Source organism: Astyanax mexicanus, chromosome 12, assembly GCF_023375975.1.
Source record: "Astyanax mexicanus isolate ESR-SI-001 chromosome 12, AstMex3_surface, whole genome shotgun sequence".
NCBI classification, from domain to species: domain Eukaryota; kingdom Metazoa; phylum Chordata; class Actinopteri; order Characiformes; family Acestrorhamphidae; genus Astyanax; species Astyanax mexicanus.
Genome location: NC_064419.1, coordinates 5478859 through 5504026, shown reverse-complemented (window position 1 = coordinate 5504026; position 25168 = coordinate 5478859). Strand labels below are relative to the sequence as shown.

At 39.9% G+C, this 25168-nt stretch overlaps 1 protein-coding gene across 1 annotated transcript in view; it reads left to right on the top strand.

Moving 5' to 3' along the window:
- Positions 1-25168, top strand: part of trabd2b (TraB domain containing 2B) — a 99495-nt gene that overhangs the window by 4723 nt on the left and 69604 nt on the right. The window contains 1 exon segment of the mRNA XM_022670197.2: positions 1298-1867. Coding sequence (XP_022525918.1) covers positions 1298-1867 — 570 coding nt within the window.

Genomic DNA, 25168 nt, shown 5'->3' with positions numbered 1-25168 from the left:
AACATGGCAAATTAATAATTAATTCAGAAGAAATATCTGTATAAAATCAATTAGGCAAAGAACACAAAAAGAAGCAGCTTGATAAACCATTCAAACTTAACTCAACTAACTTAACTCAATACACAGAAACAGTGTATAAACTTTAGACCCAGGATTTTCTCTGTAAATCAGGAATTACTGCGGATATATTTCTGTTTGACTGTTCCTAACCCCTCCTACATCAGGTGTGGAACTTATAAACGTATACAATAGGGAAGTGGCATATTGTATCATATGCATAAATATCTTTAAAATGTTCGAAACAATAAAAAAAAAACAATATTATGACAATAGCTGTATTCTGTCTTAAAAAGAAAGTCTGTTATTAAATGTGAAGCTTTAAAGTTTCTTTCTGTATAATTAATTGTATTCACAGTTTATATACAAGCACCAAATATTAAATAAGGTCTTTTATACTACTATGCTGTACATTTAGTTTGTTGAAGTAGTATGTTATTGTATTGTAGTGTCATATCACCAAGAATATTGTTAACACAAAAATACCCTGAAATGTGGTAATATTATTTTTGGCTCTATCGCACACTCCTAGTATATTTTTATTATTTTTATTATTATTATTATTATTATTATTATTATTAATAATAATAATAATATAATATATATTTGGTATTTTATTTTTTTTTAAAGCAGTACAGTCAGTTATTTGTCATTGTGAAGGGAGGGGCTTGATGGGGTTTGGGGGTCGTAAAATATTTTGAGCCCTTAAAAATGGGTTGCACAGTGAAAAAAGTTAAGAACCCCTGGTGTAATTTACACTTTAGTACTTTAGTGTCTAGGGGTAGGCGATATGGCCCTAAAATGATATCACAATTTTTATGGTATTTTCTGCAATAAAACTCTGAATTAAAAATATAGATTTAAAGAATATATTTATTTAACAAAATAAAAAAACAAACAATTATTTATATAAATTAATGCATACAATATGATATGGCACACAACTAAATAATATTAAAAAATTAAGAATGTTATCAGATCTGCAACAGAAGTGAATGCACTCCATATATCTCCATATATCCAGGATTAAAGTTAAATAAATGATACTGGACAGATATAATCTGTCTCTAGTATATATATATATATATATATATATATATATATATATATATATATATATATATATATATATATATATATATATTTAATGGGAAATGAGAACAGTGTGAATTTGTGCATGATGCTCCATTTATCACTCCATTGGGTTAATCCTAATCCTAATCTTATCTTGTCTCCACAGCAGAAAGAGATGAACTCCTTCCTGTGGACAGTGAAGCGTCCCTCCCCTCACCCCCCGTCTTACCTGTTCGGGACCATTCACGTCCCGTACACGCGAGTGTGGGACTACATCCCCGAGAACTCTAAACAGGCCTTTCAGAGCAGCTCCAGCGTCTTCTTCGAGCTGGACCTCACCGACCCTCTCACCATCTCCAAACTCACCAGCTGCCAGCTGCTGCCCAACGGCGAGAACCTGCAGAGTCTGCTGCCGCGGGACCTGTACCGGAGGCTGAAGCGCCACCTGGAGTACGTCAAGCACATGATGCCCTTCTGGATGACGGCGGACCAGCGGGGGCGTGGCCTGTACGCCGACTACCTCTTCAACGCCATCGCGGGGAACTGGGAGCGGAAGCGGCCCGTGTGGGTGATGCTGATGGTGAACTCTCTGACGGAGTCGGATATCCGGTCCCGGGGGACGCCCGTACTGGATCTGTTCCTGGCGCAGGAGGCCGAGCGGATGGGGAAGCAGACAGGGGCGGTGGAGAACGTGGAGGAACAGTGTCACCCTCTCAATGGACTCAACTTCTCCCAGGTCAGAGCCTCTATCAGTCTTTCTCTGTGTGTTTAGTGTGTTAATATTTATAAAAAAGGTAAATAAAAAAGTAGAGTAAGGATTTGAACCCAGGGTTTCTTAATTATCCAGAGTTTTCCTTTAACTGAATTAAAATGACTTTTTTACTGTTCTACTTGACTTTTCCACTCTTAAACATGATTCAGGATCCCGCATGCATGCATGGCATGGTTCTACACACCCAGATTTTATGTGTAAAATGTTTAAAAGGCTAGAAGCGGGAATACAAAATATAATGGTCAGAAACACTTAGAAAAAACTCCACAAACTTTACCATATAAATATCTAAAAATATTTAGTTTAGTTGGGGTTGAGTTTAACTTCTGGCACAACCTGAGAGTGAATAGTTTGGCTGGTTCGAATCCCAGTCATGCAGCTTGCCTTCAGCTGCCGGAGCCCTGAGAGAGCACAATTGGCCTTGCTCTGTATGGGTGGGTAACTGGCGCTCTTTCCCCTCATCACTCCTAGGGTGATGTTGACCAGCACAAGGCTGCGTCTGTGAGCTGATGTATCGGAACCGAGTCGCTGTGCTTTCCTCCGAGCAAGCTGTGATGATACTCGTTAATGCTGCATCAGCTGCGGTTTGAAAAGAGGCGGAGTCTGACTTCACATGTGTCAGAAAGACATGCCCTTATTACACAGTGCTCTTTATTGCTTAATTCCAAATAGGTATCATCATGTATTAAATACCAGCTTTTATATATAGTTTACTTTACATTTTTTCCCACAGATTGTTACATCTGACTGTTAGATCTGGGTTGAGGTGAGGGATGAGTAAAATAGAAGAATTAGGCTGTGTACAGGCCGGATATCCCCCCGTCCGTTGCTCATCCCCCTGCTGCCTGCGTTCTGTAACTCTACCCTGAAAGATGAACAGATAACCTAATTACTGAAGGACGTAAACATGACGAGTATCTGTCTTTAATTTCTCTGCTCGTGGGATGATACGGAGGGTCTAAATATAAACCTCTACTCTGCAGTGGTCAGGGGCAAGGTGAGCTCGGCTATAGATTACCCAGAATGCTGTGCTTGTGTGTCACTTCACCAAACCTGCATACATAAAGTATGTAATTAAGTATCTCAAAATTTTTTAAAAACTTTATTACTTTAGTAATTCAGTTTAAAATGTGAAACTTATATATTGTATAGATGTATTACAGAGTATTCACAGAGAGTGATCTATTTTAAGTGTTTATTTCTTTTATTGATGATTAATATGGCTTACAGCCAATGAAAATCCAAAAATTAGTGTCTCAGAAAATTAGAATATTATATAAGACCAATTGGTACTTTAGGCAGTGTGGGCAGTGTGCCAAATTCCTGCTGGAAAATGAAATCTGCATCTTCATAAAAGTTGTCAGTAGCAGAGGGAAGCATGAAGTGCTGTAAGATTTTGTGGGAAAACAAAAGTGCACTGACTTTAGACTTGATAATAAAACACAGTGGATCAACACCAGCAGATGACATGCCTCTTTATCCAAACCATCACTGATCATCAGTACATTTTACATTTTATTTGTAAATTAAGGGAGCAGAGTCTGGAGGAAGAGTGGAGAGACACACAGTCCAAACTGCTCGAGGTCTAGTGTGAGGTTTCCACCAATCAGTGATGGTGTAAAGAGACATGTAATCTGCTGGTGACATTTCCAACACTAATACTTCACCAGGCTTTGTAAAAAGTGAAAACTATGGGAGGATGTTGGGGCCAAAATTAGTAATGTGATTTATTTGCGCTGAGAAAAATGAACCCATTCAAGTTTCCAGAGTAATCACATGCATTAATGCGTTAATATTGTCATATTACATATTTGTTACATATTTGTAACAACTTGACAAATTGAAAAAGTTATTTTTTTTAGTTAACTTGAGTCCCTCCATACTTCCTTCCATTTTAAGCACTCTCTTCAGTCTTGCACTAGTGTTTGCACTGGTGACCAGCACCTAATGAAGCCCCTAATTTGAGGCCGCCCATGTGTTTTTGACCTCAGCAGGGTCCTCGCGTGTTTCTCTCTCAGGAGCCTCCCCCCCCCCCCCCCCCCCAGGGGACGGCGAGGATGATCTACCTCGTGATTTATGCTCAGATGTGCTTACTGGTGTAAAACTTCTTGACTGGTCAACACACACACACACACTAACACTCTCACTGCAACCGAATCTGCTGGGCCGGGCCCCTGATTTTGACAGGCAGAGGGGCTCCTGTGCTAATTTGAGCGGCTGCAGGGGCCACGCAGACTCTCGCCTTTCATCAGAGCCTCCTAACTATGCTGTCAAAGTAGCTCACGCCTGCCAAGCGCTGCCAGCCGGGAATCGTGGGAACTGTAGGCCCGGCGTGTAGTCAGCCGGGGTCAGCTCCGGCCGGCTGGCGAATCACAGGCCGAGAAACACGGAGCGGGTCGACACCGTGCTCCTGTCCTGCTCGTTTATCAGGAACTCAGCTTCAAACAAACTGGGGAATGAACCGGTTCCCAGTTCCCAGTTCCCAGATTTACTGGTTTGTCTGCAGATATGTTAAGATACATTATGATGCTGGGTTTTTATACAACACTGTGCTGGAGACAGAATTCCAGATTTAACCCCTTAAAATACATAAACTCAAACTCCAGTACTGTATTTATTACATTACATTTAGAGTGGAGCATTTCTGATTAAATGAAAGATATCATATTGTCAGTACATATCCATGTTTTTATATTTTTAATTTATATTTTATAATTTTTGTTTTTTTATGCAGAATTAAATGTAGAAAAGTCCAACTTAATTTTTTGACTGACTAACTGTACTAAATTCAATGCATCTGCCCAATTTACTAATTTATTTGTTAGAATATTCAATAGACAGGATGTTAAAATATATATATATTTTTTTCAATTCAATTTCTGAAAAGAAATATTAAGTGTATTTATTTTTAAATCTCCAAATATTCTCATATATATATATATATATGTGTTTTCTTTATTTTTATGATTTTTTTTTCCACTGTAAATTTAATATTGAAGACTATATTAAAGCTATGCAGGTCACATATTGAGCTTTGAAGACAGATCCATAACCTTAGATATAAAAAACAATTTAGCCCATTGTAGAATTATGGACAAAATTCTTCTTTATTTCCTACAAACATATCATTTATTTTAAAGTGTAAATAATTATGTACAGTACTAACTTCAGATTATTAGATTCACTAAAATAAATGTCATTTTTTGCCATCTCATCCTTATATACTTTCAAACCACATGAAACCACATGAAACCTTTTGACACCTTTGCCTCTGTGCTCAGAGCATTTAGGACTGTACACTGTAAGCCCAGATAGGTTTAATTTACTTAAAAACATTTCGGAAACCGGTTGCCTAAAAAAGTTAAGTAATGGGTGATGAAAACTTAATTAAGCATAATTTAAGTTAATTTAACTTTTTTATTATTTGTGTTATACTGTAAGACCCAACCGGATAAGTTGAGTTTACTTAACTTTTTTAAGGCAGCCGGTTTGCTTAAATATTTTAAGTTATGGGGAATGAAAACTTGAGTTAGCATAAATTAAAACATCAAGTTATTACAACTAAAGTGGAAGTTGATTTATTTCTAAGGTAGCGCAGGGGGGAATCACTACACACTGATGGTGAGTGTCAGTCAGAAAGTGTTGGACACACCCAGTATGCAAATAGATTGTGACAGAAGCCAATGGACTAAACAACAGACTAAACTCAGTTATTATAAGTTGGCTCAACTCAAAGAAAGATCTCAGTTTGAATAGTACAGTATATGTGCCCACAAATGTTCAACTAACTCAAAATAGTTGAATAATGTTTAGAAATATCCAATTTTATGTAAAACAGACTTAAATCAATTGAGTTCCAACAACGAATGGGTTTACAGTGTAGATCTATTGTTTCTGTTTCTGTTGCTCTGTAAGAATGAGGTCAGTAGTGTGAGTGTGATTGTGGTAATTCATGGTTGTGGTAGTTCATGAATCTGCTGCACCGTTCGGGGAGCTCTTCAGCCTCCCACACCTTTAGGAAATCATTCACAATTACTTGTAAACTGTGCGCGAGGCGTATCGTATGGCGGTATAATGGGAGCCGGGCTGGATGTTGCTGCATCAGCCGTTACAAAGCGCCAGCGGTTCCTGGCAAGCTCTCGGCTGGCCGGGCCGCTTTAAATACGGCCGCAATCAGCAGCCCTTTGAACACGTGCACTTCCTGCAGGTCTCCCGCCTAAAAATAGTCCCTGATGAACCGAGCGGCGTGGAATGGAAAGGACAGGCGAATGAGCTCGGCCCGTTTGAAGATGGAAGAATTGGAAGAATTGGAGCGGCCTGCTGGAACCGCTGCCTAGCTGAGGTCACACGGAGAGATAGAGAAGGAGCAGAGGGAGGGAAGGAGGGAGGGATGGAGGGAAGGAAGGAGGGAAGCAGGAGAGGAGAGGAAGACTTAATGTGAAACATGAACGCTGCTCGTCAGGGAGAGAGGTGAACTGGGAGCGAGCCGAACGCCGTCGGCCGCTCTGTTACTGCACCCAATAAAAGCAACTGCTTACAGAATCGCACAGCTCCGCACTGCAGCTCCACGCTGGCAAGAACGCCTCGCAAAATACGCCGGCGTGATTCATCGCTCGCCCGAGGCGTTTCGCCGGAAACAGCCCGCGAGCTCGGGGGAGTTCCCCAAGTCCCGGTGGAGCAGCAGGTCGAGACGGTGTCGGCTCAGCCCCGGTGCTGCTGGTTTACTGAAGAAACCTGAAGAGATTTTAGAATTACTTTAATTTTAAAAACACCATAAAACCACTTTACTTTCATAAACAACCATTTTTCTCTCACACCTTTTTCTCTACTCTCTCTCCCTCTCCATTTTTCCCTCTTACCCTTTTCTCTTTTCCCCCATCGTCCATCTCTTCTTTCTCTCTCTTTTATTTTTTACTTTCCTTTTTCATCACTCTCCCCTCCTTTTTCATTTTTCCTGACATGAAATATCAAGCTTCGCCTGTCCAAACATGTGTCTGCCCATCTATCTATTTATCTATGTCTCTTTGTACATTTGCCCATCCATATACCCATCCATCCATTCATCCACCTGTCCATCCTTCTACAAAAAAACATTCACTCATCCATCCAACTGTCTGTTTGTCCAACCATCCATCCATCCCTCTGTCTGTGCATCCTTCCACCCATCCATTCATCCATCCATCCATCCATCCATCTATCCATCTATCCATCCATCTGTCTGTCTGCTTCGCCTGTCCAACCATGTGTCTCTCCATCTATCTATTTATCTATGTCTCTTTGTACATTTTCCCATCCATATACCCATCCAACCATCCATCCATCCACCTGTCCATCCTTCTACTAATCCATTCACTAATCCATCCAATTGTCTGTCTGCCCAACCATCCATCCATTCCTCTGTCTGTCTGTCCATCCTTCCACCTATCCATCCATCCTTCCACCTATCCATCCATCCATCCATCCATCCATCTATCCATCTGTCTGTCTGTCTGTTTGTCTGTCCATCCATTAATCCATCCATTCATACATCCATTCATCCATCCATCCATTTTCTCATCCTTTAATCTGTCTGTCTGTCTGTCCTTTCCATCTATCCATCTACTCATCCATCCATCCATCCATTTCACTCTCAGTCGGTTCGTCCGTTCCTCCATCCGTCAGTCCATCCATCCATCTGTCTCTCCATCTGTCCGTCCCTCTGTCTGTTCATCCCTCCATCCATTCATTTATTCATTCATCTGTCCATCCTTCTACCCATCCATCCATCTGTCTGTCTGTGCGTCCCTCTATCTATCCATGCATCCATTCATTCATCCTGCCATCCATGCATCCAACCAACCAAAATTTGTCTATGTTTTAAACTGGGCTTTCTCTTTTTTACTTTTTCTCTCGCTCTCTCTTCCTAAATTTTTTTACTCTTTGCCTCTTTCCCTCTCATTCCCACTTTCCTTTCTCTCTTTCTTTACTCTCTGTTCTCTCTCTTTCCCATGCCTCCCTTTCAATTCTGTTCCAATTTCTCTTTTTCTGTGTATTCTCTATTTCTGTTGCTCTCTGCACAGTAGAGATTTAAGCGTGTGTGTGTATAGGGTGTGTGTGTGTATAGTGTGTGTGTGTGTGTGTGTGTGTTAGGGTTCTGGTTCTGGTCAGGTCTTGGTTCTGGCTGGTGTAATAGTACTCTGGAGGTTTGGAGAAGGTTGGGAGAAGGTTACTGTAAGGCTAAAGGAAGCGCATGGTTCATCTCTAGCTCAGTTCAGGCAGATACACCCAGACAGCCGGGCTGCGCTGCCAGCTCCACACACCGCCTAACAGCACGCAACACACACACACACACGCAGCGCAGGGCAGGGGGCGCCAGCAGGAAGCGCTGTGTCTGCAGGGGCGGAGTGCAATCTGCTTATCTGCAGGAGAGCAAGAACAAAGCAGAGTGAAGTGCTTCATCAGCGCTCAGCTCAACCCAGCGTTCCTCAGAACTGAACACTGAACTGTTCTCAGCAGTGGAGGAACTTCAGAACATCTCAGAACCCACTGAACTGTTCTCAGCAGTGGAGGAACTTCAGAACATCTCAGAACACTGAACTGTTCCCAGCAGTGGAGGAAGTTCAGAACATCGCAGAACCTACTGAGCCTGACTTTACAGAGAACATCCTCCACCCAACAGTGGAGACCAAACCCAGCTTCTGCTACTAGCTTTGTTGGTACCACTTTAAAATAAGACTACCTTTATGAAGGGTTTATAAATGGTTTACAATTAGTTTAATACTGGTTAGTAATTAGGTTGTAAATGTCTTAAAATCATTAATAATCAGTTATAACACATACATAGAAAGGGCAACAATGACCTGTTGTTTCCCAAATAGTGAACCCACAGCCATCTTTTGTTGTTGACATTTACCTTTCACCGCATAGCACACAACAACCGAGTGTCCAGCAATTACACAGAGCAGAGGGGGCAACTGTAGCAGTACAGGGGCAGAGGGGTGGATGGGAATATTACACTGGCGCCCAGCTCGCCTCTAGGGTCAGAGGTCACAACCCTGCTGATGTCACGGGCGACCTAATGGAGACTGGATTCTGTGTGTGAGACACAGTGGAGTCTGGCACAGTGAGAATACCCACAGCCTGGAGTTCATAATGACATTCACTCTCTCTCTTTCTCTCTCTCTCTCTCTCTCTCTCTCTTTCTTTCTCTCTCTTGCTCTCTTTCTTTTTGTCTGTATTTTTATATGCCCCTCTTCCCATTCATCCACATATTTGCCTGTTTATCTCTCTATCTATGCCTGTTTACCTGTCTACGAAGTTGTCTATTAAACTTTATATCTATTTGCCTGTCTATCTATCTGTCTGTCTGTCTGTCTGTCTGTGTCTATCTTTCTGTTTGTCGATATATTGGTCTATTTCTGTCTATTATTTTTGTTCTGTCTGTTACTCTATCTATCTATCTATCTATCTATCTATCTATCTATCTATCTATCTATCTGTCTGTCTGTCTGTCTGTCTGTCTGTCTGTCTGTCTGTCTGTCTGTCTGTCTGTCTGTTTGTCTGTCTGTGTCGATCTTTCTGTCTGTCTATATATTGGTCTATTTCTGTCTATTATTTTTGTTCTGTCTGTTACTCTATCTATCTATCTATCTATCTATCTATCTATCTATCTATCTATCTATCTATCTATCTATCTATCTATCTATCTATCTATCTATCTATCTATATGTCTGTCTGTCTGTCTATCTGTGTCTATCTTTCTGTCTGTCTATATATTGGTCTATTTCTATTAGTGTTTTCTATCTGTTACTCTATCTATCTATCTATCTGTCTGTCTGTCTGTCTGTCTGTCTGTCTGTCTGTCTGTCTGTCTGTCTGTCTGTCTGTCTGTCTCTCAGCTGCTCTACCATAAAACACTGACCTGTGTTAAACCAATGCTATTATCACCTCCCTCTCTAACCCTGAAAAAAAATCTGAATTCATAGAGAACACCCCAATATAAAGGTGGTATAATATATGTTCACACCTGCTGTACTACGTTACACTTACTCTGTAAGTGCAGAACAGATCTGTTCTGTTAGAAATGTTCCAGGGCCGTCCAGCCTGATCTCCAGAGAGAGAGAGAGACAGCCGGGCGTGTTTCCACCCATGTAGGCATTCTGAGCTTGGGGTGTTGATGTGCCCGTAGTGCTCAGATGGCTTCACCACGTCCAGACCGGATTAACTAAAACGTTTGGGGAAGTTTCCGGGCCAAAGACCTTTCAGACGTCTGTTTTGGAGGGTTTAATGGGCATGTCAGCGCTTTCCATGCCCATCGCAAACAAATCAGCGCGAGGTGCTGCCCAGACACCGTCTCACACACACATACTTACACACACTCACACACCACTCCTCTTCACTTTGTGTTCGTTGGATGGATTTCGTGTAAATAATGCATATTTAAAGACCGCTGACCTTCTCCTGCGTGTAAATATTTGCATTCCGGAGCTGCTGTGTAAGAACGGGTGGTGGAGAAGCCGGCCGCCACCTCGCTGCGTTCCTCTGATCCCCCGGCATGCCTCGCTCTGATCTGCTGGCCAAGATAGAGCTGCTCAACACTGCAAACTGTTTGTTTGAAGTAACAGTTTGGTGAAAAGTCAAATTTAACAGTTTTTCTCAACTTCTTACCTAATCTGCAGTCAAACAAACCTCAACATGTTTGGTGTCTGAAGATCGTGCTGTTACGAGGCTAATGTACGAAGCTAACCAGTAATGCTTACACTTTTGCTTGGGTGGCAATCTGTAAAATTTAAATTAATAGTTATGGAGTGAATTTTGTGCCATCATTTTTTATGTAAAATATAAAATCTGCAATCAAAAAAAAAAATTGTATGTTGCAAATTCAAAAGAGAAAAAATATATAGCAAATGTATATTTTTGAATATACTTGGTTTATTATTCTTTGCAGTTATTTGAATTATTTCAGTTTGTTTTTTGTCAGTCTTTGCTTTTATTTTTGTGTTCTTGTGAATTTTCTGTGCATTTTTTTTGTGATTTTTCTGGTAAAGACTTTTGCTTTTGGAATCTCTTGTTTGCTTTGTGTGTTTTGGCACAGTTTTCACGGGTGGGCGCGGCTTAAAAGAAGCCGTTCCCCTTGAATCTCCTTTGGTCAGCTGATTGTAGCACACCTCGCTGACGTAATGCTTTTTAACAGAGTCAAACACTTGCTTACAGAATAAATATAACATTAAACATAATGTTTGTGTGAAATTTAATTGGAAAAAGTATCTGTTGCTGTTTGAAAGGACGCGGTCGGCATGGTCAGTCTCAGACAAGGGTTCAGGGTACCAGCATTCAGTCCAGAACCAGTTGACCAATGGAGATTCAAGGGGAACGCCTTCTTCTAAGCCCCGCCCACCCGTGAAAACTGTGCCAAAATTCCAGAAGCAAAAGTCCACAAAAATCCACGGAAAATTCACAAAAACACAAAAATAAAAGCAAAGACTGGCAAAATGCAAACTGAAATATTTTTAAATAACTGCAAAGGATAATAAAGTAACCATATATATTTTTAAAATATATTTGTATTATATTTATATTTAAATATATTTGCTATATATTTCTTTTCTTTTGAATGTGCAACATCCAATTTTTAGCTAAAGTAGAGAATCTGATTGGTTCTTCTGCTGAGGTTGACTCTTAAATCGCCCCATCCCCCGCTGAAATAGAGACTCCGATTGGTTCTACTGCAGAGTTTAACTCTGTTCTCCCACCCCCAGCTAAAATAGAGATTCTGATTGGTTCTATTATAGAGTTTAACTCTGTATTCTCCCACCCAAATCTAAATTAGAGATTCTTATTGGTTCTATTGCTGAGGTTGACTCTTAAATTGTCCCACCCCTAGCTAAAATAGAGATTCTGATTGGTTCTGCTGCTGAGGTTGACTCTGAAATTGTTCCACCCCCAGCTAAAATACAGATTCTGATTGGCTCTGCTGCTGAGGTTGACTCTGTTCTCCCACCCCAGCTGAAATAGAGATTCTGATTGGTTCTACTTCAGAGCTTAACTTTGTTCTCCCACCCCCTAGCTAAAAAAAGAGATTCTGATTGGCTCATGCTGCTGAGGTTGACTCTTAAATTGCCCCACCTCCCAGCTACAATATGGAATCTTATTGGTTCTACTGCTGAACTGCACTCTCTGTTGTCCCACCATCTTCTGGAAAATATATTTTAATTGGCTTTGCAGCTGAATTTGACTCTCATTTGTCTCTCTTTAAGGTGTAAAATGAACAAGAATGTAAATTTGACTTTTGACCACGTTATCACTGTTAATATAACGGTAATGACTTTCTTTCTCAATGCTGGCAATCTGCCAAACTTATGTCTTAAGTCTAAAGAGTATATTACAGTAATGTCTGTAATTGTCGAGAGAAAGTAAAATAAAACACTGGCTGATCCTGAGAGCTGTCCGCTGGAAAGCTAACGCCTGACTGGAGTTCCAAACACTTCCAAGAGAAAACGTGTGTCCGTGTGGCAGGAAACCCAATCGGCCAATCAGGCGGCCTTGTTAGCGTTCATAAGGTGGGCCGAGTGCCGCTCCAATGGCTTAATTGGCTCCTATAATGACTTAATTGTGGCCTGGTATCCAGAACCACTTAAACAATCTGAAAGTAGATGGCTGGAGACTGCTGAGAGCTGAAGGGGCCGGCCAAGGACACACAGAGTGTTTACTTTCAGGGAAATGGGGGCACTTTACCTACATCAAAGGGGCATCCTTCCCCCTGAGCGGGCCACGTGCTGGGCTAAAGCTGCCCTCCCCAGAGGGGTCAGTTCAGGGTCTTTACCCTGCCCTAGTTGGGGAAAATGGTCTGCATGAGGAAGAGGAGTTTCTTCATGGAGAATTATGGAGTATTTTATTTTTATAGAACCCTACAGACGAATTTTCCCTCCAAAATCGCACCTTGTATTCTCAGCTCAATTACTCAGGAATCCCTTCGCACATAAACATAACCCATATATGGTTAGAAAGGGCGGAGCTTACTCTTTCTAAAAATAGTGATGACATCCCAGTGCGGTAAAGCTAAATCTACAAGAAACCCATTGAGAGAAAAACACCTAAAAAAGTGAAAAATCTCCTTCCCCAACCAATATTATTTACCTTTAGTGCTTCAAACTTTATTTATATGATGTTTCAAACCAAATAATATCAGTAAATATCAGACTCAAAAGGGTCCACAGAAAAAGTGTGAAACTACCTGCTTTACTTAAACCAAAGCTAGGTATGGTGTGCGCACTACTTTATATAGTTTTTATTTTACTTGCACATTTTTACTAAGTAGTTATTTTGCAGTGAACATTTTTATTTAAAAAGTTTACATTTTTGTATATATAGTTTTCTTTGTGTTTTCTGATCAAAATACTGAAAGGCATAGGCTGCTCTGAGTGTCAGGTGGTTTTTAGTGTCTACATGTATCCTAGAGGTGTGATTATTGATTATCAAGAAAAATAAATAAATCCACCTGATGCTGTTTCTCCATGTGTTTTGTCAAAGTATTAAATAATAAACCATGTAATGAACTATATATCATCAATATTCTTATGCTTTCAGCTCATAAACACTCTATTCTGTACATTTTTGAAAATATATCTTAGGTCTAAATATATTTTAAGTCTATACATTCACAAATAAGTTAAAAAAAACATGATCAGTTCCAGGAAAATATAACAATTCTGCTTCATTTTACTTTATTTTAAATGATTATTTTTGAGCAGCCATATGGCTTATATAGTAAAAGAGATCAGGGCATGTGTCTGTCTGATATAATTACTGTGTTATAAGATCTGAATAAGGAACTGAAATCAAAAACGGAGAAAAAACTCAAACCAAAACAGCCTAGCGTTCAAAGAGTTAAACCTGCAGCACTAAAAAAAACACCATTGGAGTACCAGTCCAATGTCCTACTAAAAACGTTTTTTGTTTCCTATAGTCCACTATACTGGAAACAGTAAGACCATTTGTCATCAGGATCCCAATACAGCATAATTGGTGTCCCCCTCCCTCATCAATCTTCTCCTTTCACTTACGTAACATGGGCGTTGTTTAGCCGAACGACTCAATACTTTAGAGAATCTGAGCTGTTTAGTGTCGTTGCGTAAGTGACAGCTCTAAATGACAGTGATGATTCACCCCATGATGATGATGATGATGACCTTCCCCTCCCAGTTTAGTGGCATGATGTTGGTCATCCAGCTAATGGGTGGAACTTGCAATAATAACTGGAAAACTGGATTCAACTTCTTTAAGTTGCACCCATTGCTGACATACAGTTCTGGAAAAAAATAAGAGACCTCTTAAAAATGATGGGTTTCTTTGATTTTACCAAATTGGAAACCTCTGGAATATAATCAAGAGGAAGATAGATGATCTCAACCCATCAAACCAAACTGAACTGCTTGAATTCATTTTTGCACCAGGAGTGTAAAGCATAAAGTTATCCAAAAGCAGTGTGTAAGACTGGTGGAGGAGAACATATTCCACCAAATATTGTTTTCTAAACTCTGGGAGGATGCCTTTTATCCTGTATTTTTGGATGCGATGGGACGAGTTGGGGATGAGGAGGTGACCTTTCTAATTCTGCACTTGTCCAAAAATGCAATCAAACTCAAACAGACACAAATGTTTTTACTCCACAATTCATTAGGAAGCCTTTCCTAGACAGTAGAGATGGTGCGCCATCCGATTGTTTGGTGATTGTTTTGAGTTGGGATGAGTTAGAGATGTGGTGGGGTGGTGATCATCCAATATGTTGACCCTACTAAGTTTAGCTCTTTTCACAGAATGCAATCAAATCCTCACAGCAATGTTTCCACTGAAAACATTGGTACTATTAGAATGTTTCGAGCGTTATATCAATGTTATATATATGAAAGTTTTTCCTGCAGAGGAGAGACAGTTACTCTGACAATAGCAATAAAATAAACTCTTTACAATGAGATTTTTTTTGTTTGTTGAGCTGAATCCCAGTAATTTTGCTAGTCTTGGATACTTATTACAACTTACATCAGTGTTACAGTGTTAAGCTGCGCTTGGCAACCCGAGTTCTGTCTGCTCCTGTAAGCTACTGGGATCAGGAGGGGATTAAATCAATAACCTGAAGGGTTTTTCTCTCAGCTTTTGTTCGAACACAAAAGCCGGAAAGTGCCGCTGTGTTTTTTCGGTCGCAGTTGATTGAAACGAATGAATCAATCTAGCGTCACAGGGGTGGTCTCCCCGGCTCCTCGTCGTAAGTCGTCCATCAAACGTCTCCATCAGAGAGCGAATCCCCCCGTGTTGGCACGGACGGGCCCACCCCGCAGAGTCCGCGGCACTTTTAGAGCTGTAATGAATTTTGCACATTGCGGCGGATCGTGCCGGAGCAGCGGTAGTCTGCCGTGGCAGCTGGGAATGTGAGAGGCAAAGTTCCACACAGCGGCGTTCCCGAGGCCAAGAGTGAGCCTCCATTTTCCCTTTTAACCTGCTCCTGTTCTCCTCTGCATTCCTCCACGGGATGGAACAGCCATTTCATCTGGGCTCTAACGGCCTGCTGGCACGCGAGGATCTCGTCTTCATCCTGTCAGTGTCAGAACCTCTGTCTCTCTCTATCTCTCTCTCTCTCTCTCTCTCTCGCTTTCTCTATCTTTTTCTCTTTTGCATCCTCTCTTACTGTATTTTACTAAAGCAGGGGTCACCAACATGGTGCCCGCGGGCACCAGGTAGCCCGCAAGGACCTTATGAGTAGCCCGCAGACCTGGTCTAAAAATAGCATTTTTGTTGCTATTCTTTTTTTTTTTAAATCACAGTTGCATTGGTGTAATTTTAGATTATATTAGATTAATATTAGCTTAGAGATAGCCTATAGTTTATATATTATACAATATAATGTAATATAATATGTAATATTATATTAAAATATAATATAATATAAAATGTAAACAATTGCAGAGATTTATAAAAATAGTGTTGCATATTGATATGTGTCTTCACATAGATGAATGTCATTAATTATTAATAATAACATATAATTAAAGGTAAATTGAGAAAAGTTGTAATTTCATGTGTGTATCAAACTGGTAGCCCTTCGCATTAATTGGTACCCAAGAAGTAGCTCTCAGGTTCAAAAAGGTTGGTGACCCCTGTACTAAAGGTTTTCCATATTTGTTCTCATCTTTTATAGTTTTCCACTACAGTCCTCTTTATTCTTCTTCATTTTCACCATTTTTTCCAATTTAGCTTAGCCAGTTAATCCACTGAATCAGAAGAAATGCAATGCTTCAGACACTAGAATGATAAAGACAATCACATGCTTCCACAGACACTTCCGATTCAACCTGAGATACCCTTCAGGCTTATTCACGCCAAGCATAGACACAATTTTAAAGGTAGTGGGACATTTACAACAAGTCTGGCATGTTTTTTTTGTCTTCTTCTGAGTTCTGTATTAGTGCTTTTCTGCCGACGTAGAACCGGCACCGTTCTCGCGAACAGAATTTTGAACCGTTTGCCGTGTTTCCACCAACAAAAGCAGGTTCCGGAACCAAGAACATTCGTTAGCAGCAGGAACCAAAGAATACTAGGTTCCTCAGCACAAACCGTGACTACATCTGTGGGCATGTCTGAGAATGCACTCCATCCACACCAGCCAATCGTGCCAGTACGTTTACTAAATGAGGGTTCCACTAAAACTGGTGGCAACGCGGGCCGGTTCGCTAAAAAGCACCACGGTTCTTATAAGTCCGAACAGAACCGGTTCAAGAACCTTCAAGAGTTCTTTTGTTGAAAAAAGCGCTATGTGTAAACTGAGCTTAAAACTCCACAACTCTACTAAATGTCCACTCCTCCTGTTTCTCTGCTCGCTGTCCACTTCTGCTCTCTTTCTGTTTTATCTCCTGCTTTACTCGACAAATTTAAAACCTGCAATTCTCCTTTTTCTTTTACATTTTTACAATTTTTCCCCAAATTAAGGTTAGCCAGTTAATCCACTCACTACAGAGCAGTTAAAATGTTCTCGGCACTAAGGACATAAGGACAATTACATACTTCCTCCGATACTATAAGAAACTCTTTAGGTCCAATCACTCAAAGCATAGATACATTTTTAAACGTAATGAGACATTTGCAAAACATCTGGCATGATTTTTTGTCTTTTTCTGTGTTCTCTATGAAATCCTCCCCTGCTGGTTAACCAGGTAACTTTAGGGCGTATTTTATTGTATGTCTTCCGAAAGGAGGGAAATGATCCAGAAATTCATTATTATTGTCCATTTCAAAATTCCTCTGTGATGTGGAGTTAAAATTAGCTTTGATTAGCTTTTATTTTATTTTATTCTAGCTAGCTACTGAGACAAACTACTAGCAATCTTTTTTATGCTTGTTATGAACAATTCGGGCATAAAACAGATAGGGACTTGAACCCAAGACCCCGTTGCTGGGAGGTTAACGTGCTAACCACTAAGCTACCCTGCCACCTAGGGACAATCACATACTCTCTCTCTCTTTCTGATACAAGAGAAATTAGCCTCTCTAGCCCAGCCTCTTTTCCAATTGATGCCAATTCACTCAGATCCTCAACTCTGTTTTAAGCTCAGCATATTTAGGCTTTTTCAAACCAAGTATGGATACAATTTAAATGCATTGAGAGCTTCAAACGTGAGTTTAACACAAAATAAAAAAATGAAAGTAAAAGTAAAAATGAATGTAGCTTTTGTCATACTCTCCTTCTTTTTTCTGATTTAGGGTTGTATATAGGACTATATAGTTTTGCTTTATTAAAGAACCCTTGGAGAACCTTTTAAAAATAGTGCATACAACCTCAACCAATCACAGCAAAGAAAAGAAAGAACAGCTTTGGCTTGTCTGTTTTAACCTTTTCTAATAAAAGCTGCAGTTTACTGCAGTTTTTCTGCATATTTTCGTCATCCTGGGTAGATTTGGTAGTCCCTACGATGAGATAAAGGCGCGCACACACACACACACACACACACTTTTTCTCTTACACACATGCATAAACATGAGCAACTTTCCCTGGAATTCTTCAGAGTTTGATAAAGATCAGAGATGGAAATCACTCTCAGGCATCCCTATACACATCCCTAACTCAAGCAGACACACACACACACACACACACGTACATGCCCATCTGATTATCGTCAGGTAGTGACTTTGATGTTATCAAGTATATACATTTACCTGAGAGTGATGAGATAGTGTTTTCCGCTGCACACGCTGACACACTCCAGCTCTCTTCAAAGCCTCTGAGATTTAGACCCGGGTTATTAGGTGGTTGCCGAGGTCCCGGGCCTTTTCTACTGAGGATGGCTCATCTGGCCTCGTAAGTCCACTTACAGCAGACCTCTGACTGACCCCTGAGTTAATATGATCCATACTCAAACTGCCAAGTCCTGACTTTCTCTCTGTGGCCTCTAAATATACTAAATGTACTCATCCCAGCATGCGTCTATAGTAGGTAGATACACCAGAAACACCTGTCATCATTTTAGTGTGGGAGGTTTCATGGCTAAACTGATGCATCCTGGTGGCCAGTCTTCATTAATTGCACATTATTGCACCAGTAAGAGCAGTAAGAATGTAAAGGTTCAATTAGCAGGGTAAGAACACAGTTCTGCTCAAAATATTGCAATGCACACTATAACATTATGGGCGACATACCATAATAGTTCAATAGAGGACAAATCGTTGGTGCACGTCTTGCTGGAGCATCTGTGACCAAGACAGCAAGTCTTTGTGATGCATCAAGAGCCACGGTATCCGGGGTAATGTCAGCATACCACCAAGAAGGACCAACCACATCCAACAGGATTAACTGTGGAAGCTGTAAGAGGAAGCTGTCTGAAAGGGATGTTCGGGGCTAACCCGGATTGTATTAAAAAAACATAAAAAAAAAAAACTCTGCTCAAGCCTTATCCACACACTGAGTTTCCATGCTAGCATTTAGCCCGCTAATAAAGCTGCCTCTCCAGACTGGATAGTTTGCTAGGTTAGCTATATCATCCCCAGGCCTTATTCACACACCGAGTTTCCACACCAACATTTAGCCTGCTAACAAACTTCCTCTCCAGGGTAGATAATTAGCTAGGTAAGTCCTTTTCCACACCCCAAGTTTCTACACTAGCATTTAGCCTGCTAACAAACTTCCTCTCCAGGGTAGATAATTAGCTAGGTTAGTCCTTATCCACACCCCAAGTTTCTACACTAGCATTTAGCCTGCTAATAAAGCTGCCTCTCCAGACTAGATAGTTATCTAGGTTAGCTATATCAAACTCAAGCCTTATCCATAAAATGAGTTTCCATGCTAGCATTTAGCCCGCTAATAAAGCTGCCTCTCCAGACTGGATAGTTAGCTAGGTTAGCTATATCATCCCCAGGCCTTATTCACAGACCGAGTTTCCACACTAACATTTAACCTGCTAACAAACTGCCTCTCCAGGGTAGATAATTAGCTAGGTTAGTCCTTATCCACACAATAAGTTTCCACACTAGCATTTAGCCCGCTAACAAACTGCTTCTCCAGGTTAGATAGCTAGCTATTTTAGCTATATCAACCCCAGTCCTTATCCACACACTGAGTTTTTTATGCATTTAGCCTGCTAATAAAGCTGCTTCTCCAGACTAGATAGTTAGCTAAGTTAGCTATATCATCCCCAGGCCTTATTCACACACCGAGTTTCCACACTAGCATTTAGTCTGCTAACAAACTGCCTCTCCAGGGTAGATAATTAGCTAGGTTAGTCCTTATCCACACCCCAAGTTTCTACACTAGCATTTAGCCTGCTAATAAAGCTGCTTCTCCAGACTAGATAGTTAGCTAGGTTAGCTATATCATCCCCAGGCCTTATTCACACACTGAGTTGCCACACTAGCATTTAGCCCACTAACAAACTGCCTCTCCAGACTAGATAGTTAGTTAGCTAACAACTTTAAATTATTTTTTTTGTTAGCATTTTATATAAATGTTTTTGTATTATTTACTTTGAGCTAGAATAACTTTTTTCAGTGTACCTCAGTATATACAATCAGTATATAATAATTTATCCCATCCATACCGCTGTAAGATGGGAGCAGGAGGGAGCAAGTAGCCGGTGATTTCATGTCTTTAACCTCAGACAGAGTTTTTATGACTGATGTCATGAACCTCAATCAGGCTCTACTGAGACAGTAAATACATAAAATCGCCCAGAAGAAGGAGTGACTGAAATGGGTTCAGCCCGAAAAATTTTAAAGCCACACCTATAAATCTCAGTTTTCCCTCCAGGCTAAATTCAGCTCAACCCCGAGAACCCCCCGAAACGTACCATAGTTCCCCCGCAGTCCCCCTAAATCAGCCTTTCTCCTGAAACCCAGTGAGCTGAATGAAGCAGGCTTTATTGACATTAACAAGGTCTCCAACATACAGGCGTACTGCTGCCCTGCTGCTCTCTGGAGTGGAGAATTATGGGAAGGGGATTTGGGGCGTAATTCATACACTCTCTCTTTTTTGCTCCTAACTGAGTGAGATCAGTCCAGTCCAGACGCTGTCGCTCAATAAAAATGTGAAAGTGGGCGTGTGCCCCGTTAGTGGAGGGGTTATACGGTTCCTGGTGGATCCCCCGCAGTCCGGAGTGGTTAGACGGTTTCGGCGAAGCTGCTTTTGGACGGCGCTGTCTCGGATCGCCCGCTTTCAGATGGAACCGGAGCTTAGCGCTGGATTGAGTTTCAGTGGAGCGCTAATGCCTGTTAGCGACAGTGACATCACGGGGGCGGCTGTGTCAGATATCCGTTACTGACAGCTCATCAGCATTCACGTCCCTCTTTTTTCATTCCTCCTTCTTTTTTTTTCAACCGCTTTCATTTTCCCGTCTCGGAGGGAACGAGGGATGAAGTCAATGAAAGCACCTGTCTCTGCCTTCGTTCTCACCCTGCCTGGACTTCCAAGGCTGCTGTTGCCAAGCTGCTGGGGTAACATCCCTACTTGGAATGAGCGTTTGATTCACGTAGCTCTTTTAAAGTGATATTTTGGCTAAAACTCTAAAACTTATTTCTAATTTAGGGGTGTTGTGCCCAATTCAGTACCCCCGCCAGGAAAAGCACCACCTCTCAGGAACGTGCATGTACGTCTTCTTGGCTATAACTTTTTATAGCTTTTAGAAAATTAAAATACCCAAGATGCTGTTCTAAGCTATGCTGACTCTTAAGAAATATTGAAAACTAGTCATGTCACCTGCAGTCTCTCTCATAAGGGAGGGCTTTTTTTTATGGCGTGGGTGCTGAATTCTGCACTCCTGCCATAAAAAGCACCCCCTCTTGGCAGTGCGTATGCACTGTCTTCTTGATAAAAGGGGTGCTTTTACTGGCGGGGGTGCTGAATTTGGCACCACAAGGGGCTCACTAATTTTGGCTCTAACACTGGAAGATTAAAAGATCCCTGGTGATTCTACAGGCACCCCAGCCCACATATTAGCGGGGTTGAACATGTTGTCGTTGTTATTGGTAATACTACAGCTTGTTCAATTCTTTAACTCTGGTTGATCAACTTAGATTGATTACATTTTCCACCAGCTTGATTAAGTTGGTTAGGCTGCATCTGTATTGACTTTACTCTAACATTATTTACAGTGTAGCACGCATAATACCCTTAGGAACCATACACTGTAAACCCATACGTTGTTTGAACTCAAATGATTTAAGTCTGTTTTACATAAAATTTGATATTTCTAAACATTACTAAACTATTTTGAGTTAGTTAAACATTTGTGGGCTCATTTAATACATTCAAACGCAGATCTTTGAGTTGAACCAACTTATAATAACTGAGTTTAGTCTGGGTGAGTGCAACATATTCTGACAGACACTCACCATCAGTGTGTAGTGATTCCCCCTGGGTTACCCCTTTAGTTGTAATAACTTGATGTTTTAATTCATGCTAACTTAAGTTTTCATTCTCCATTACGTATCTTTTTTAAGGGAACCGGTTTCCTCAAATTTCTTAAGTAAATTTGACTTATCCGGGCTTACAGTGTAAGGTGCTATACCTCCCACGTGCTCTGGTTGGAGTCTGAGGGACCAGATTAGTACTATTTAAAGTTGAGCACAGTCTCTATACTTCACAGAAAGGCAGTAATTCTTGAGCTGTGAGAATGGGTATAAGAGGAGTTCTCATGAAATATCTTATCCTGCTGAAATGCCATTCGCTGTGTTTGCCTGATAAACATTGCTTACATTCCTCAAACAGCCAGAAGGTCCAACTGTGCTTCAGCTCGTCCTTTTCAGACGGGCAAAACAGGGTCATACCAGCCGTGCCACAACTGTATATATAGAGACTGTATATAAGGATGGACGACAGCACGACAGGGGCTGAAAAGTGAAGCCAGTACGTGTCTTAGGCCCTCTGGTGGCTGGCTCCAGTACTTTTAACTTTTAAAACTTTTAATCCCGCCTATTTCCATTCAACTGAATGAGAGAATTTTTTTTTGGAAGTTGGGTTCTGTAAGCCCGCCTCCTGTGTTAATAAATAACCCCCAGTGTTTTACCTCAGTTTTTACAGTTAATATGTTTTATAGGAGTTTTTCCGTGATATTTAAAGGGGTGTGGCGATGTGGTGATTGACAGCTGAAGGCAAGTTGATTGACAGGTCGCCTGAGAGCGTGAACACATCGTGCACCGCCGCTGTGGCTCAATCGCGGAGCTCACAGTCAGTCAGATCTTTCTGACATTCGGATTTTACTGTTAAAAATGACTGAATTTCTGAAGTAAAGTAATAACTTGTTTAGCAGTTTTTTTTTTCGATAAGTGGATAATTTCCCAATTTCCCAAATCTGCCTAATTTTAGTCTCTAGGTTAGGTTTTTAACCTAGCGTTAGCTACTTAACGCTATAGCTAACTAGTTAACTAGGTTAGCCAACTCAGGTTAGCTAAGTTAAGTAACTTGTTTGGTGAAAATGATGGTGAAACGCAAAGAGTGATTGAGGGAAAGGCGGGGTTTGGGCAGTCACACGGCCCCGCCTCCCACCTCTGCCATGCCAGTTCTGGCTCCAGTTTGCCTCTACTGAGCAAGCGTTAGCAAGATGGCAGCTTCCATTTCGGCCATATTTTGACTTCAATACGCCAGAATGAGAGTGAATTTGGGTTTGTGAAAGGCGCTTTATAAAATTAAACATATAATTTATTATTATTATTATTATTATTATTAATAAAATGAATTTAAAACATATAAAATGTATTGAGGAATATGTCTCTGTAAAATAAGGTGTAATTTTAACACGTCACAATACATCTTATCATTAAATGCTGAATTGATATTTTAATTTATTGGGAAAAACTAACAAACAAAGAATCTTCTCAAATCAAGTCAATATAAAATAATGATAGTTACAATATTGACTTATTATACAATAAAAAAATGGTATTACCTCAATAATATTTGATAATGGTGGTGCGGTCTAAGGTCTTCGATAACTGCAACTCCATACACACAGTGATAAAAAGAAAAAAGTATATATTTCCCAAACTGATTAATTCAATGATAAATGATTAATTAAAATGAATATATATATATATTTATATAAGCGGATTTTAATGGTCTAAAAATGGTCGCAAAAATTTATGGGACGATATATTGTCCACAAAAAATTGTTATTGTCTTAGGTGTAGTTGCAAAAAAAATTCTAAGATTAATTTGCATATTTCTAGAAGTTTGAAACTTAGAAATCCTTTGATTTTTAAACCACTTTATATATAAACAAGCATCTATATACACTCTCTGTCTTTGAGAAATAACGAACAGGAACACACTGACTGGGTTCACACTAATGCCAAGTCTGTGTTGAATGTCTCGTGCTCATCATTTTTAAAAGTGTGACTCTGTCCCCATCCCTTCTTTTCTGTTTCTCCTTTTCTCTCCTTCTCTCTCTTTCTCTCCACCTTCCTCATCCACTCCCTCACTCTCGTCATCCTCACACTGGAACAGTTTAAACATAATTTCAACCACATGGCAGCGTTTATAGAAGGCAAATGAGTTGAGAAATCAAATTTACTTAAAGATTCCAGCCTCAGTCCCCCAGGAGCCGGTTACTGTGGGAGACACGGACGGGCAGTTAAAATTACACCCCCAAAAAAAGGAAAGAGAGAAAGAGAGAGATGTCCCTTAAATCCACTGCTGTTGCTGTAATTTTAGAGTAAGAAACTATATAGAATTCACATATAGAATTTGGATGGATTTTTGCCACTTTTCTTTTTCTAGAATTATATATATATATATATATATATATATATATATATATATATATATATATATATATATGTATATATATATTTTATATATATACATATATATGTAGTGTGTGCATATGAACTGCAAATTAATTATACACAAAAATACCCTTAAAAAAATAAATAAATGAATATATATATATATATATATATATATATATATATATATATATTCATTTATTTTATTTTTAAGGGTATTTTTGTGTATAATTAATTGTATTATTGATGTTTGCGGTTCATATGCGCACACTAAATATACTGCACTTTTCGTTTGTGGTAAATAGTTTTGTTACACAACATTATTTTTACAATAAATTATTTAATTTGTTATATTTTCGAGTATTTGCAAGTTAATGTTAAGTACAGTATATATAGAATCCAATATTTACTTTGTTGCAGTAGTGTGTTCTTAAAATGAATAAAAAAAATATATATAGCATGTTCTATATACAATTCAATTTATTTGCTTCAAAAAGCTCTATTGTATTGGCAATACTTAAGCTGTGTTTGTGTGCGTTTGCACATCTGTGTCAGCAATTTAAAGAAACAAAACAATGCATTTCTTAGAAAGGGGCGTCAAAAAACATTTTGACATATAAGGGCAGTTCCCCTGACAGGGTTAAGCCTAGTATTAGACTGCACAGCATTTTAAATGGAGATTTTGTAGTTAGTGGAAAACATACATTGTCTACCGTTGGGATTAAAGGGCCACTAAAGCAGCTGATTTTTGTTGACTCCTCTCTCAGCTCAAATAAAAAAATGCTTTAAAATTCAGAGCACTAGTTGGGGAGGGGCACTGGGTGATGTATGGGTTTAGGGGCGGGGCAGGACGGAGAGGAAATTGTTGTTTAATTGTGGAAATTACCACAATAAAATCGCTTTTTAAAGGCTAGGAAAGGTTTATAAAGATTTTAAGCAGGACTGGTATGTTTTTTTACTTCAAAGGAACACATTACAGCTATTAAAAAAAAAAATATATATATATATGGTTTAGGGTTTGGTGTCTCT